Below are 16,548 nucleotides of genomic sequence, written 5' to 3' on the forward strand. Positions count from 1 at the left end.
TCTCTATAAACCGCCAGTAAAAGGGCTACTCTGAGATCATCAGAAAGCTCTGATCACGGACTGGTGAGTGTTACAGAATACCAAGAAATTCTCATTAATTGAGTTATAAGCGGTCAGGGAAGAACAGGTCCACATTTTTTAGAAAGGAACACCAAAGCATGAAGAGGTAGAATGATAGATCTGGAATTTGCTTTAAAATACTTCAGCAAAAAGAAGAAGGGAATAAAGTCAATGGAAGTTCATTAAACTATGTGTGTTATGTTTGAAAATTTTCCCAATAAAAATGTTTTCAAAAATTCGAGAACAGCCCACTGCCAAGGGCCATTATCCAGTGTGGTTCTATGAAGCCCGCTACCACTACCTGTGCAAAGCCCCCCGGAGCACTTCCACACCCAACACCACAGCGTTCCTGGGGCTGTTCACTGCAGGCACCACGAGATGAAAATTACGGCCGCAAACATATCAAGTCCCAATGGCCGAAGCCTCCCCGGTGGCCATTCATCCGGCTAAACAGGAGCCGGAGTTTCTCAGAGGGCGGCAATGGCCCTCGTCCACAGGCACTAAGCAGGAGAGATGACACCAGTTTGGGCCAAACTCTGTCCTGAAAGCTCTTCCATTTCTGGAGGAGCGCAGCCTCCCACCAGCCGAGAAAAGAAGGAGATAGCAACGGGATTAAACACGATTCTCCTCCCTGACGGCTCCCCGGCAGCCAGCGCCAGGCCGCCTTCGCTACGACAAGTAGCTGAAGAACGTCACCCTCCAGGCACGGATGGCATCGGCCATAGCAGGGGGCCCCGGGCTCTGGTGGCTGTCACTCTGAGGACGTGCCCCAAAGGGTCCACTGCATTAGCTGCTTACCCATCTTCCTGTGCTAGCGCACGGAACAGAAAAACCTTAAAATCAAACGCGATCTGGGGCGCCTGGGTGGCTCAGTGGTTTAAAGCCTCTGCCTTCAGCTCGCGTCATGATCCCAGGGTCCTGGGATCGAGCCCCACGTCGGGCTCTCTGCTCAGCAGGGAGCCTGCTTCGTCCTCTCTCTCTGCCTACTTGTGATCTCTGTCTGTCAAATAAATAAATTAAAAAAAAAACAAACGCGATCTTTTTTATGTGTTTTTAAACATCTACGCTAGGAGTACCAACGATAGGTTATAAACCTGGTAATCCACGTAACAGCAAAAAAACACACAAGTTCTCATTCGCTGAATGCTCGCTTCACGCCACACACTGCACACCAGGCCCTGCTCGTGTAGTTCTCTCACCGAATCCTTGCAGCAGCCTGACGGCGGCGGCACCGCTCAACACCCCCCCCCCCCCGGTTCACTGATGAGGAAAATGGGGGAGAAAGAAGTTAAAAACTGTCCCCGAGGCCACAGAGCCAGAAGATAGAGCAAAAGTGCCAGGACTCTAACCCAGGCAGTCTGACGTGACTTCACTCTCTGTGGCTGTCCTGTTGCCTCAGTGAGAGCCAACGATGTCCTGAGCGAGCAGGGACAGAGGACCGAAGCCACATTCGAGAGCAGCTACTAGGTACCAGACACTCGGCTACACGCTCCACATACCCTACCTCACTGAGTTATCTTAACTGATCCGATCACCGAAGACCAGCAACCTGAGGCTCCAAGAAACCAGAGCGCTCCACCGAACTGCACAACCCAGGGAAAAGACAGGAGCTTACTTAAACCATTTCTTTTTCCCGGCCTCCAGATGGGATTTATGCTAAAGCCTTTTCTAAAATATTAAGACACCCAAAAGACTAAATATAGCTCCCCCGTCAATAATATCTACTTCCTAGGGTAAATGAAGAGTGACTGCATTTACGTAAACAAAGCAAAATTCACTCTGAGAACATCAAGGAGCCAAAAGAGGAGTGATACCTTGAGGTCCAGCTTGGTGTTAACCGGATCCTGAAGCTCAGACTCCAGGAGAGCATTTGATTCTGACTTCACATTTTGCAGAATGTCCTCAGGCAGCACCTTCATAGCGTGGTTGTCCGCAGTGGAGCCAATTCCAAAAAAATCTAGTATGACGACCCAGGTCTGCAGCGTAATCAGCACATCCAAGCAGTTAAAATCGACATCAATGTTCCGGTTAACTCGATTATAACTGGAAGAGAATTCTGGATGCTTCTTATCCACCAAGAATACATTGATATGTACCAAGGAATCATCAAATTTACTCTTCCCAGCAAGCATCTTGGGCTCATCTACTGTTGGAGAAGGGGGTGGGGTCAAGGGACAGTCTTTGTCTTGGACTTCCTTTTGCTTCTTCCGGGAAGCCGAGGTGGGTCTCTGATACAGCTGGAAGACATTCGGAGCTTCTTCCATGTGGGAAGGGAGAGACCGAGGCATGTCGGGGTACTCCACATTGGATACTGAAGGACAAGACTGAGAAAGATACTCTTTTTGTGCTAAACTGGATGGCTTAGGGGCTCCCCGAGACACCATCAAGTTCTTGTATTTGGAGTCTGGGTTTTTCTCCAGTAAGTCTTCCATCAGTAGAGAGCGCAGGGCAATCTGCACAGATAGAGTCTGAGGGTGGTCTTTACTGAATTCCACCTCAAAATCCTGAAACTTTAAGCTCACGAGACCCTGGGCCCCCAGAGTAAGATCTCCACTGAGCTGGACTTGAAGCTCTGATATACAAAAGTTGGCTTGAATCTGGGTAAAAGATTTGACTTCCTTCAGAGACAAGGACTTTTGAGAAGAGTTAGAAAGGCTGGAGTGGCTGAACAATCCATTCTCCTTCCTTTCAGTGGAAGGTTCTCCACAGGTACTGAGGGAAGGCAGAGGAGAATTAGGGCAAGGTGAGGAGGTAGCACTGACTGGAAATTTATTCAGATCTTCACTATACACGAGATTGTCCAGCGTTTGTAAAACCTGCTCATATACATGCTTTGCTAACACCACCTGCAGTCAAAGAGAAGAATTCGGTTATTCCACTGCTACCACTGATCGCACTCCAGTTTTCAGCTGACGTTTACGGGTTTTCCCTAGACGCTTTAAATTAGTTAACAGCAGGGACCATCCCTTCGGTTTCTCTTCTGTCCTTAACTTCTCACTAGCCCACGTCTACTGACGAGGCCATCTTCCTTCCTTCCCCAGCACCTCACCAAATAATCTTTCCACAATCAGTGTTCAGTAAGTACTGCTGACTATAGGCCTGAATCAGTAAAATCCCTCTTTCTACCCCTACAAAAACAACTGCAGAAATTGATGGGAATGCCGCCAAAAGTCCAATGTGGTGATTACCACAGACTGAGAAACAAGACTCATGGTTCTAACCTCGCCGATCGTCCCCAGTTAGTGTACTAACCTTTGCTTAGTTCAGCTAAACAGAAAGTGCTTTGTAATGATAATAATGATAAGCCAAAATCACTTATGTTTCCTCTCCCATTACTTTGTGTCTAATTACAACTTATTAAAAATATTTTCACACAAGTTTCTTTATATACTTAAGGGAAATTTTTTAACAGAGGAATTCCAAACAGATACAGAAGTGACAGAACTAGAAAGTGATGGTTTCACAGCCCCAGTCAACTCATGTATCCCATCAGAGTTGATCCGTGGAAGCCCCCGTAGGGAGGCCTTTACAATGGACAGATCGGGTTCTCGCCACCTGCACACAATCACCAAGTTCAGCATCACTAACACAGAGACAACCAGGCGTTATGTGCCACTTGATATAATGCAATGTGACATACACAGCCCCCACCGCTGAAGTGTACTGGCCAAGAAAAAAAGAACCTGAATCCAGTTGAACCTGTAGAGTTAAGGTAGAGCTTACAGGAAATGTGGGAGAACAAGCTGAGTGATGATGCCATGAACGAACAGCCCAGTCCAGAATGTGGGACAATCTACAGGGCAACTGCCCTGCCTCTCACAAAGCAATAATGGGGCGGTGGGGGGGGGGGGGGGGGGGGGGGGGGGGTTGAGAGGAAACTAAACACAGACCCACACAATGTATTACGGAAATGCAACATACAGGGTCTCATGGGGATCCTGATTCAAACAAACCAAAAGTGAAAAGACATTTTTAAAAAATAATCAAAAATGTCTCAAATCGGGACGCCTGGGTGGCTCAGTTGGTTGGACGACTGCCTTTGGCTCAGGTCATGATCCCGGAGTCCCGGGATCGAGTCCCGCATCAGGCTCCCAGCTCCATGGGGAGTCTGCTTCGCTCTCTGACCTTCTCCTCGCTCATGCTCTCTCTCACTGTTTCTCTCTCAAATAAATAAATAAAATCTTTAAAAAAAAAAAAAAAAAGTCTCAAATCTGAAAATAGATTAAAATTTATTATGTTACCAAGGAATCCTCATTTGGACATCATAATACCATTGTAGTCATGTAAGAAAATGCATGTTAAAAAAAAAAAAAAGAAAGAAAGAAAATGCATGTGGACTATAGAGATACCTTCCAAATATATGGCAGTAAAAATGGGTAAAAAAAAAAAAAAAAAGTAAAAAAGTAAAAGTAAAAAAAAGAGTACAACTCTTGGGATTTGCCTTAAAATAGTTCACCAAAAGGGGCACCTGGGTGGCTCAGTCGGTTGAGCATCTGACTTTTGATTTCAGTTCAGGTCATGATCTCAGGGGTGTGAGATCAAGCCCTGAGTCAGGCTCTGCACTGGGCATGGAGCCTGCTTAAGATTCTCTTTCTCTTTCTAACCCTCCCTGCCCTCCCCCTCCACCGCCAGAAAAAGGAGAGAGAGAAATGAGACAAATGCGGCAAAATATTGATAACTGCTGAATCTGAGTAATGGGTACATGAGGTTCATTACACTATTCCACTGTTGGGTGCCTGGGTGGCTCAGTTGGTTAAGTGACTCCCTTCAGCTCAGGTCATGACCCTGGAGTCCTAGGATCGAGTTCTGCATCGGGCTCCCTGCTCAGTGGGGAGTCTGCTTCTCCCTCTGACCCTCTCCCCTCTCATGTTCTCTCTCTCTCTCATTCTCTCTCACAAATAACTAAAATCTTTTTTAAAAAAATTATTCCAGGGCGCCTGGGTGGCTCAGTGGGTTAAGCCACTGCCTTTGGCTCAGGTCATGATCTCAGGGTGCTGGGATCGAGTCCCGCATCGGGCTCTCTGCTCAGCAGGGAGCCTGCTTCCCTTCCTCTCTCTCTGCCTGCCTCTCTGCCTACTTGTGATCTCTCTCTGTCAAATAAATAAATAAAATCTTTAAAAAAAAAATTATTCCACTGTTGTGTATGTTTTAAATTTTTATAATAAAATATTTTTAATTATTAAAAGTATTAATTATTAAATAATAATTTAAAGAATTATTTGCAATAATTTTTAGAAGGTTTTCATCAAAAACCACAGTAAGCAAATGGTAACCATGAAAACAGTAAGTCAATATAATCCAACAGAAATCATGCTATATGCTAGACTTAAGGTGAAAAAGTCACCCTAGTAGCCACGACTGGGAATGCAAAAGTTTAGCCAAGATGGGACCGCTATGGGTAAAGTTCTCTCACGCAGGGACCGATATCCAGGAACCACTGATGTCAAAAGGTACACATGCTCTGGGAACAGGACTCCTGAGTTTCTCCAGAGCAGCTGCCAGATACGGACTAGTGACCAGTTACTGCCCAAGGCTGCGGTCCACTGTCCTAAGATCGCCTGTCCCTACTGTTTTATAATGATATGTTCTTTGCACTCAGCCCTGTGAAAGCAGAAGAAATGACACTTTTGAAGGAAATAGGATAGCTGTGTACACATACACTCATCACACACACACGGGCATACTCACTACACCCAAGCACGTGCACGCACGCACACACACACACACACACACACACACACACATATGAAATTCCTGTCTGGGCCCATTTCATTTCAAAGAGGGCAAGACTAATTCTCCTTTGAGAGGGTCTGTTAACAGCTCAAATAATCAGATTGTTCTCCAGGCTGAGCCAAGTATGTGAATGAAGAGTGACAAAAGTCATCCTCCTGGGAAAGACAGGTTCTGACTTTTTTTTTTTTTTTTTTTTTTTAAGATTTTATTTATTTATCAGAGAGAGAGAGGGGGAGAGAGCGAGTACAGGCAGACAGAATGGCAGGCAGAGGCAGAGGGAGAAGCAGGCTCCCCGCCGAGCAAGGAGCCCGATGCGGGACTCGATCCCAGGACGCCGGGACCACGACCTGAGCCGAAGGCAGCTGCCCAACCAACTGAGCCCTTTAAGCAGTAACTCTGCTTGGTTTTGAATGGCAACAGAATTAACGATCTGCCTCCTCTCTCTACAGAACTCACCGTTCTCCCACATGAAGAGGGCCAACAAGACTCGTTCCCCAGCGATGAAAGGACACAGTGAAAAGGCTCCACATTCACAGAACAAGTTACCAACAGTAACAGGCAGTCACAATGTCTCCTTGAATTTACAGATTTTCCTTCTAACATTTTATATATACAAATAACGTAACAAGACACGAACATATTATTATTATGTAAAGTAAATATAGGACTTCAACTGCCCAGACATGAAAATCAACACATGTTTACCTGGACTGGGTTGACAAATTTCCCTTCGATCTTCATGATGCTAGAAGTTCCCAGGTCATCTGGACTAAGGGAGAAAGTCAATTCAGATTCTCTCTCTATAGGGATCTTCTCCAGTTTAAACTGAATGGTGGTGTTGTTCAGGATGTGAAAAGCTGGCATGACAGAAAGAAAATGACAGATTGGAAATACTAATATTTACTGCTTTGTTGCTGAGGTATAGGGTGTATAAAATCGAGCCTGTGAGTTACCCCTAGACCCAAAGGGCAGAACAGCTGGCACCTGGGGTCTATGACTGAGGGCAAACTCATAGCAAGACCCAGACCAACGCACAGCAAACAGAGGTAAAACGTAAATTTATACACAAAAAGAAACAATACATTCATGACATGCTCCATTTGGTGGCTTCAAAACACAATGTGGGGAACATTAATCCAGGTCAGGTCTCTAAGCTTCTCTTAGCCTCCCAAGCCAGCATTTTCCAAACCAAACTGCTCATCTTTACCCAGCTTTCAATGACAGACTGATCCCTCTTACTGGGCATCAAGGACAGTATCCGGTTCTAAGTGAACACCTTTCATCCCAAGCAGAGAAAGCATCTTTAGGTCAGGATGTGAGCAAACTGGCAATTCACATCTGAGAACCACAGATGGAAAAACCCTCTAGGCCTGAATTTCTTTACCGATAAGGAGAGCCAGGCTGATGTCTGTGGATGCCAAGGCTAACAGATTGAAGTTTTGGTTTTAGCAGATCAGATCGAGAACATAAATGAAGGCATTTTACTCCTAGAACCCTGGACCAACCCCTTACAGAAGATGACAGAATACTGAAAGGAAAATACCAGATCCACAGACTAAACTTCACATCCCACTTTTGTCACCCCCCCCCCCCAGCTATCTTGGACTACAATATTTAACTAGCAAAGATCTACAGCTTAGAACTGAAAAAATTCAGATGGATTTCACCAAATTAAATAATACTCTAACAGACCCCACCCTTTGAAGCATCCCCGTAAATGGGCATTCATCCAATGTTAAAGGAGGCTACTTTAAAAAAAAATAAAAACAAAAATTCTTATTTTGCCAAATATGGTATCCAATGGGAACAACTGAAAACATACCAACCTGACAGGAAGAATCCTATTAAAATTCTATCTAAAATTCGATTAAATATTCACTGGGGGATAACTCTAAAAGAAAAGGTTTTCATTGTTGTTTTATGCAAAGTACCACATACACCGGGTTTGGAATCTTTTGACAAAATGAGACAAAAGATTTACACTCTCACCTTGACCTCTATGCAAAGATTCAAAGAAATCATGTCGGGTGAAATGAGCTTCCTCCTGACTGTTGGCACTGGCAGAGCCAGAAGGAGAGCAAAACCCCCGGCTTACTTCGGACCCAGGACCCTCTCTGCCTGGCAACTGGGTGCAGTTCAAAGAATATAACTTAATGTCTTTAATTTCTACCCGCAGACGGTCACTTCTGGATTCATCGTCTCCTGACACAAAATTCTGGATGAATATTTGTCCTAAGTGTCCCACCAACAACTCGGGACTCCCGGGCTTCCGAGGGATAGACACAACAGGGGATTCAATGTTTATGTTCAAGATCAGCTTTACGGTGTCAGAATGAGACCCAGCGAGGCCAAACCCATACATTTCATTTTCTTCTACGACAAAGGATTCCCGAGTCTTCCTTGGCGTTTCAAAGAGTGACACCATCTCACTGTACTCAGCCGTCTTGGTAGCCAGTACCGTAGTGACTTTGGTAGCTGCGCTTTTCAGCATACTTCGAAAATTTTCTTCCAGCTCATCCATGGACAGCGTCAACTCCTTCAGAAACTTGGCAGAGTGGTTGTAATGCAAGGAAGCCATCTTGAGGTTGAGAAGACACTCCTGTTTGGATTTCTCAACAAAGGTAAAACTCAGAGCTTCACTCACGGCTGCATCTTCCATCCTAACAAATACAGATTCAAAGTAGCCAATGTCGCTGATGATATTTTCATAGCCTATGGAATTCCCAATGCTGACAACGTACTGGTTCTTAACGTTCTCTTGAGTCAAATCCATGAGCTGCAAACAGCCGAGAGAACCATTCATGTCAAATGTGCTACCCATTGAGACGTTAACTTTGGTGCTGCCGATGCTCGCAGTTGCAATTTTTCTGCCGTATTTCTCGCCATTTGCCATCCCTACTGTCCGAAGGAGCAGTAAGTTAAGCCTGTGGATTTCCACGGCAACCTCGGTGTTCTGTTCATATGTAGCTTGGTAAGTTCCTTCTTCCCTGAAGCTTCTTTCAAAATCAGTCATTAAAGGCTGAGGACTCAAATCATCTTTTTCCTTGGGAAAAGATTTCTGAAGAAAACCAATCAGCTCCACGATTGTCTCCGGATTTAGGATAATATCCAGATTATTCACCTGTAACGAAATCACCTGAAGAGTGCTGTCCAAATTCATCGACGGGCACTCTGAACTCACAAACTGATACTCCAGTTTGATGAGGGACTCCTGTTCTTTGGTGAGAATTTTGTCAAGTGAAACACCAGTAGCTGACGGGTCATTCAGTGTGGCCGCACTGGTGAGGTGGGCCGCATTGGATCCGGAGACAGGAGACTGGGCCCTGCTGTCCCGGAGGCTTCCTGTTGGGACATCGAAGCTCAAGTTCTTATGCGAAGCCATCAAAAGGTCAAAATCAGCACCGTACGTCTGCATCGTGTCCACCAGGAGCAGTCCGTGGACGGTCAGGGAGACCTCCACATCGTAAGGCCTCTTCACAAAGTGAGCATTGGTCCCAAACACCTTGAGCACAGAAATGTACCGACCGTTGCTTTCCACACCAAGCTGCATGCAGTTCACCTTAAACTCGGCCAGGAGGAGCTGTGACTCCACCAGAACCTCCCGGGTATGCTGCTCAAGCATCACGAAGCTCTGGGTTAAATTCATGACTGAGTCTTGCAAACTGCCCCGCTGACCGCCTTGTGGAAAAATCTTCTCCTTAAACTGAATGTCCGAAGTCTTCACCTCTGGGGTGGTCAGGAGAGCAAAGCAATTCTTCAGAGCAGATATTTTCTCTTCATTGATGTGGATTTTCAAGTCTGGGAGGTTGCCCGAGAGCACAGCTCCAGGGTACTTGGGATCTGAAGTATAAATCAAGCGACGTTCTAACTGGAGGTGAACGTTGAACTTCTCAACCACGTGCGTTGGCCCCACATCAATATCCTGGACATGCTTCCAATTGTCCTTCACTCGTCCGACCATGATCTGGAGGTCCATGAATGACAGGGAGTACCTCTCATACATCTTCGTGCTCATGAGATGTGCCTGCAGCTGCTCCGCGCTGAATTCCATCTCAGCAAATGGCGTTGTTTTCCCTCCGTTACCGCTGCTTGTCTCGGGAGGGGGGGTGCTGGGAGGTGTGGCAAGGGGCGTCTTATACTCGTCATCACTAAACTGGTCCTCTTCAGACGCCAGCCCGTCCCCACTTTTCCTCTTGGAGTCATCTGCAGACAAAAAACAGAAGATGCAAAGTATCCGTCTGCTCCTTCCTTACTCTTTCCTTTAACGTAACGATTAAGGAAAAAGAGAAAATCAACCAACCCTGATCTAAAAAAAACACACGGATGGCAACTCTAAGCGTGATATTCCGATCTTACCATTTCTTCGATGTAAACTCGTCTTGTAATTGTGAAATCAGAACGCACGAGAGAAAAGATGGAGGCCTGCTGACAGCGGAACGCAGGTCGGGGAGCCGAGACCAATGACCTGCTTCCCCGTGTCAGCCACCATCTGCTCTCCCCAACCATTTCTACCTCACTCTCAGCTGTCTGTTCACCTTTCCCTGTATCTATGTGCTCGTTTGGTTCCCCACTGAACGTTTCAAAGGAACCCAGGCCTCACCTGTCTTACTCAACAATACCCCGAACGCCCAACTCAGAGCTCACAAGCTCACAGCACCACACCCAAGCCTGATTTCACAATTCAACCCTTCTCTTCTACAGACTTCCACAGTCCAGTCTTTTACTGCTCAGGGCTGAGTCAACTACAAAATCACACCACTGCGTTCTGTCACCCACGTCTCTGCTCCGTGTTTACAGTTTAAAAGTTCAAGTAGGTGCTTTCCGTGGTGTGAGATCCTTTTCTTCAGATCTAATTCCCTTTTAACATTCCCCGTGGCACCAAACTTTCCCACTCCTGTTTGAATCCTCTCCCTCTTCTCTTTTGGGTCTTCTCAGTGAAGATAAGATTGAGATTATTTGAGAAGCTTCCTCAACCTTTTACCCCATAATCCTCTTTCTTCCTGCTCATCTCAAGGTAAACAATAAATATTTTTTGGATCTAGTAATAGTAATGAAATCACCTTCCAGGAGTCTCTTTTTATATGGGTCCCTAATATCCCTAAATAGATTAAACCTCTATCTCTGAAATGAAGTTCTGAGAAATGGTGTTTCTTAAAATCCGAAGTGCTTCATGAGAAATACAAATAAAAACCACAATGAGACACTACTTCACATTGAAAAAAAAGGCTATAATCTGAAAGACAGATAACAGCAAGTGTTGGCAAAGATGTAGAGACATAGAAACCCTCATACATTGCTGGTAAGATAGTAAAATGGTGCCACCCTTTTGGAAAACAATCTGGCAGTTCCTCAAAATGTAAAACACAAAGTCACCATATGACCCAGCAACTCCACACGGAAGTAATACCCTAGAGGTTGAAAATACATCTACACGAAAGCCTGTATGCGGATGTTCGTAAAACATTGTTCATGGTAGCCAAAAAGCAGAAACAACCCAAATGTCCACCAACTGACGAACGCTTAGTAAAGGTGTGGTATATTCACACACAGGAATATTACTCAACCACAGGCAGGAATGAAGTACAACAAGCTACAACACAGATAAATCTCGAAAACATCAGGCTACGTGAAAAAAAACACACATTAAAAAGCCACATAACTGCATTCATATGAAATGTTCAGCAGAATCAAATCCACAGAGACAGGAAATTAATGGTTGGCAGGGCACGGAGAAGGGGTAATGGAGAGTGACAGCAGAAGGGCTTGGAATGTCTTCCCAGGTTGATGAAACTGTTCCGGGACGAGATAACACAGTCAAGGGCACCATTCTGTCAATATCCCAACAACAACTGAACTTCCCATTTTAAAACATATCCTAATACAGCTGTCATAAAAGAAGTAACAAGTGAACTTTGCGGTTAAGATGTCATAAAAGCCCTTTTTTTGAGAGAGAGAGAGAGAGAGAGAGATTGAGAGAGAATCTCAAGCAGCTCCACTCTCTGCACGGAGCCCGACTCGGGGCTCGATCTCACAACACTGAGATCATGAGCTGAGCTGAAATCAAGAATGCTTAACTGACTGAGCCACCCAGGTGCCCCTAGGAAGTGTTCTTTAAGCTCTACTTGGGTAAGCACAGGCAGATCAACCCCTGTGGGGTCCGTCTTCACCACGTCGCGTTCACACCGTACCTTGGCTATTTGTCAACAGCATTCTCCCTAGATCCACAACAACTAACACGGGGTTCCTGGATTTGAAATCATCAGGGAAGATCACCTGAGGGGCGGAAATATCTAGTCGCACGGTCCACCTTTTGCTCTCCTCCTGTAGAAGTAAAATAAACCAGAAATCACATAACCACAACCACAAAAACTAAACGGCATTATCGGTTGGGCTCAAGGCTTTCTGAAAGCCACATTCAGGGGTTATTGGATCACTTTAAGGTCAATGGTATCAGAGCAAAAAGTTTAAAACAAAAGTAGATCCACAGGCTGAAGAATCTGAGACATTACCATAGGCAAATGTTTGAGGTGGGAGGAAAAAAAAATTAGCAAATTACAGGACTGGGGTTGTCTACTCTTTGGTTGTGGGAATTCACGGCTTAAGAAAGATCAGGCTTCTCTAGTTAGAGGATTTACTATCTCACAGTACGGTCAAAATTACAGAATTCCAATAAACACTGAAACCCAAATATTTCTACTTTTTTTTTGAGAGAGAGAGAATCTTTCTTTTTTCTTAAGATTTTATTTATTTGACAGGCAGAGATCACAAGTAGGCCACGAGGCAGGCAGAGTAAGAGAAGGGGGAAGCAGACTCCCTGCGGAGCAGAGAGCCCGACGCAGGGCTCGATCCTAGGACCCCGGGATCATGACCTGAGCCGAAGGCACAGGCTTTAACCGACTGAGCCACCCAGGCATCCCCATTCGTTTGTATTCTTGACAGCCTGTCAAGACCATGAGGTTTTATTTTTTGCTAGCTAAGAAGGATTTCCTATTTTCAGTGAACTCCATGCTTGTAGTTGAAACAAGGGTGCTCAACCAGAGGAAGGGAAGACGCTGACAGAGGGGCGCCGGCCCCTGCCCCACTTACAATGAAGTCCCCCACCAGCAAACGATCAAGCGTTTGTCGGATTTCTGCCTTGGTCTGCATCTTCAGTTTGTTATACTGTCTTCGGGCAGCTTCTGCCACTCTCAGCTCGAGTTCAGACTGATAGCCAAAACCTGCAAGATTAGAGACGCACGGGAGAATGAGAATTCTCAAGCGGCTGGGGGGAAAGACGACTGCAACGTCTGTGCTCACCACGACTTCCCACCGAAGCTAAAGAACCGTCCGTACAACGGCGCCTACTCCCACCCGCGCCGGCACTGCGTGGGGTAACCAGAGGGGGACAGCGATGGGGGCCCAGCCGTGGCGTGGGGGAGGCACCTAAGTCACTAGCATTTTCTTGAACCATTTTCTGAACGATCCCAGACCATTCTACATCCTGAAAGCATACCGCTACGTTACAAGAGAAATGTGGGATTTGGAAGGAAATGCCTTCTATATTCTACCAGTGACAGAGCAATAAAGCCACAGCATTTACAGCTGTTGTTGACACGAAGACTCAAAAACTGGTCCAAAAACTAAAACAGCAACCTTGTTATAAGGAGGAAGAGAGAGGATACATGTAGGAAAGGACTATTGTTTTCGCCTGTCAATGAGAGTGCTTTTTCTGCTCCTATGGTCTCAAATCTCTCCTGGGAACGAAGGGAGGCATGAATAAGGCAATGATGACAGAGAACAGTGCCAGGATGAGCCCTTCCTTGCTCACCGCAAGGATGAGTATTTCACACTGCGCCAAGCAGGTGAAACAGACCACTGACCCCACCATCTAGAGGAAGTTCTCGAACGTTCCTCCTAAATTCATTGGCCTAGAATATCCTGGGTAGCCAAGGAAACCACCCTCCTAATAGAATGGAAGCTTTTTTTTAAAGCATGCTAAATGGAAGCAAAGACAAAGAAATATTTAATACTGATCCCTTTCGGAGAAGTAACTTTCCAAAGACACCTCCTCCGTTTCTATAACTAAGGACAATCCTATCCACGGGCCCTCTAGGCCTTTCTGATTCCAGCCACTCCAGGTCACTTCAGTGTATAATAACCCTTGTCCAAAGCACTAAAAATGACAAGAAAGATGTCTATAGAAAGTAACAGAAGATCAAACAAACAAAAAAGTTAACCTGAGGTATGAACCTTTCCCTTGTAGAAAAAGTCTGCTACTTTTTTAATAGCCTGGGGATTATATATGATGTTCAAGGGCCTCGTGCTGACATTCAGCCGCCTCTCAAAATGGCTGTGCACTGGATTTCTCTCATACAGCATCTCAAAAACCGGGTCATCTGGATCCGCAGCTGAAGGGAAGAAGCAGAGAAAGAAAATGGAACACAGCAAAAACAATCACCCTATTCCTGATAACCTGTAAGGAATTCTGGGGAAAAAGACATTTCCTAAATTATTTTCTAATTAGTTCTCATTTATGAAAATTTTATAAAATAGAGGCCCTAATGAGGACCGCCTCAACAGGAATCCTCAAGACTGGGTTGCTGTACTCACTCCCATTACGGAAACCCAGGCCCCGGAAGCACTACATGCAGACACCAGTCACACAAGGGTTAACAGAGAACAGAGTCTCCGAGACAAACACAGAGCCACACAACAAACCGCTGGGACAAAACAGGACACACTCCCTCTTACAACTGCCCAAGACTGCTGATCTGTAATCATCTTATTTCTAAGGATTAGTTTTAAGAACATACGACAAATTACCAGGGTTATGATCACTTCTGTCTGCAGATATTGTCTGGAGACCAAAAGACTGTGAGACTCTGCCAACTTCTTTTTGCTATTAAAACACACACAAAATGTATGAATGTCAGGTGAGAAGGGACGACTGGCCGTGCACACACTTCCTCAAGTCCTGCCCTGTGGCATCACTCTCGCTCAGCACTCCAAATCCAAACTCACCGGACACTGGATGATAGGACTTGTGGACTGATCTCTCTCATTTGTGCCTTTTTCTAAGCTAAAATGGACAGTATACTACTCTGCTCCTCGGCAGTGAGCGTGTTTAACGACAGATTCCTAAACGAGCAGGACGTACGTAAGGCTTTGTAGACGCTCACACTGTACTCCCACCCTCTCTGCAATCCACCCCCTGAAAAAAGTCAGACAGAGCAAGTAGCTAAATGCTCAGCTATTCTGATCGTACTCTGCCAACTTAATAAGATCAAAGATCTAATTAATAAAGTATATTGACTATAAAAGATTACAAATATATAGATAACTTGAAGTGGTTCTCTTGGAACTCTGAAAAAGATGGGACTTTCTATCAGTGACTTAGGGTCAGAATGCATGAAAATGAACTCCAGACAAAGGAGATGCGAACAGTGACCTTGAAATGCAGAAAACAGTGGTGCTGATGCTATTTTCTTCCAAAATAGAGCCAACTACTCCACGGCAGCTACGACAGAGGAGAGGAACAAGGCACTGCCGTAAAACCCTCCAACATTCACTCTCTGGAAAATTAAAAAGCCTTACTAAATTCAAATTTGTTTTTAATCAACTCATCCTTCTCAACATGACCCAATGTCAGAACGAACTGAGTTAGTATTACCTATTGCTCACCTAAGACAGACCACAGTCCGCCCCACCCGGGACGGCGCAGCCATCCCACTGCCGTACGTACTGAATTCGGGAACACCAGAAGGGGAAACATGGTGCCTTCTGTGGCCAGGTCTCGAAGAAACAGTCCACCCAACCGGACTGAGAGCAAGGAGGAATTTCTTCGAGGAAGAGACTCTGCTAGCAGCTTCACACCTACAAAAATACCAGTGTAAGAGTTGATACTACGCCGTGATAACCAGAAGTATCTTACAAGTCTGAGCTATAATATTTTACAGAGGATGGTTAATATGATGTCTTTTTCCTTGAAAGTAGAACTCAAAAACCTACTCATGTATCCCTGGGTCTGTATAAATCTCTCTCTGTAACTACACATGGGATATCAGAAGTTTCCCCGCAGAATGAATTCTACATGGAGCATGTAACCATTGAGTTCAAGCCATCTGCTGGTTCATACTAAGTTGATGATACGTCTGCTCTCAAGATGATAAAATCAAGCAAAATGGCTTTTTTTTTTCTTTTTGGTTGTTTACCTTTAAATTACTGAGATAAGCGGCTATTTTCTACACTGAAATAAAAGTCTATGTGAGATGTTAAAAACCCAGCATCTGCGTAGTACACCTTTAATTCAGTCACAAACATGTCAAACATGGCCCGTCCTCGGTATCTGTGGGTTCCATGTTTGTGAATTCACCTACTCACTAAAACTAATTCACAGCCCCGCAATCCAGCCTCTCAGAGCTTCTGAGGACATGTGTGCAGCAAAAACAAATCTGAGTCATCTAACGTGCACGCTCACAGCCGAGGGTGACCCAGAGAGCGTTGTGCTGCACCCATGTGCCCCTTTCGTGATCTACTTAGTGCCAAGCGGTTCGCATTTTTGTGCTTTTTGTTGGTGACGTCACGGTTTACAGCGGCCCCCACGCTGTATGCCAGGCCCTCCAGCAGGTAAGTTTCACTGGGGCACGAGTTACGGTGTGGCTGGCCGAGTCCGAGATCAGGGAATCCATGATACAGATTAAAAGCGTCTTTTACAGACACACAGAACACAGGGCTCGGTGCCTGCCGGCTGGTGAATGCTCCAATCGGAGGCTCGCA

At 45.3% G+C, this 16,548-nt stretch overlaps 1 protein-coding gene across 9 annotated transcripts in view; it reads right to left on the reverse strand.

Annotated features, from left to right (window-relative positions):
- The window catches only part of VPS13D (vacuolar protein sorting 13 homolog D), a 252,982-nt gene that overhangs the window by 212,582 nt on the left and 23,852 nt on the right, over positions 1-16,548 (reverse strand). For 8 of the 9 annotated variants that reach the window (XR_004276204.1, XR_004276203.1, XM_032302406.1 and 5 more), the window contains exons 14-21: positions 15,515-15,645; positions 14,596-14,671; positions 14,010-14,180; positions 12,880-13,010; positions 11,982-12,114; positions 7,783-9,996; positions 6,499-6,650; positions 1,875-2,906 (exon numbers count right to left, since the gene is read on the reverse strand). Coding sequence is in view for 7 of the 9 variants with exons in the window: in XM_032302406.1 (XP_032158297.1) it covers positions 1,875-2,906; positions 6,499-6,650; positions 7,783-9,996; positions 11,982-12,114; positions 12,880-13,010; positions 14,010-14,180; positions 14,596-14,671; positions 15,515-15,645 (4,040 nt within the window). In the remaining 2 variants the exon portion in view is untranslated. Of the gene's footprint in view, positions 1-1,874; positions 2,907-6,498; positions 6,651-7,782; positions 9,997-11,981; positions 12,115-12,879; positions 13,011-14,009; positions 14,181-14,595; positions 14,672-15,514; positions 15,646-16,548 lie in introns of those variants that run through there. The other variant, XM_032302409.1, reaches the window with a different exon arrangement.

The sequence above is a fragment of the Mustela erminea genome, chromosome 10, assembly GCF_009829155.1.
Source record: "Mustela erminea isolate mMusErm1 chromosome 10, mMusErm1.Pri, whole genome shotgun sequence".
Taxonomy (NCBI): Eukaryota; Metazoa; Chordata; class Mammalia; order Carnivora; family Mustelidae; genus Mustela; species Mustela erminea.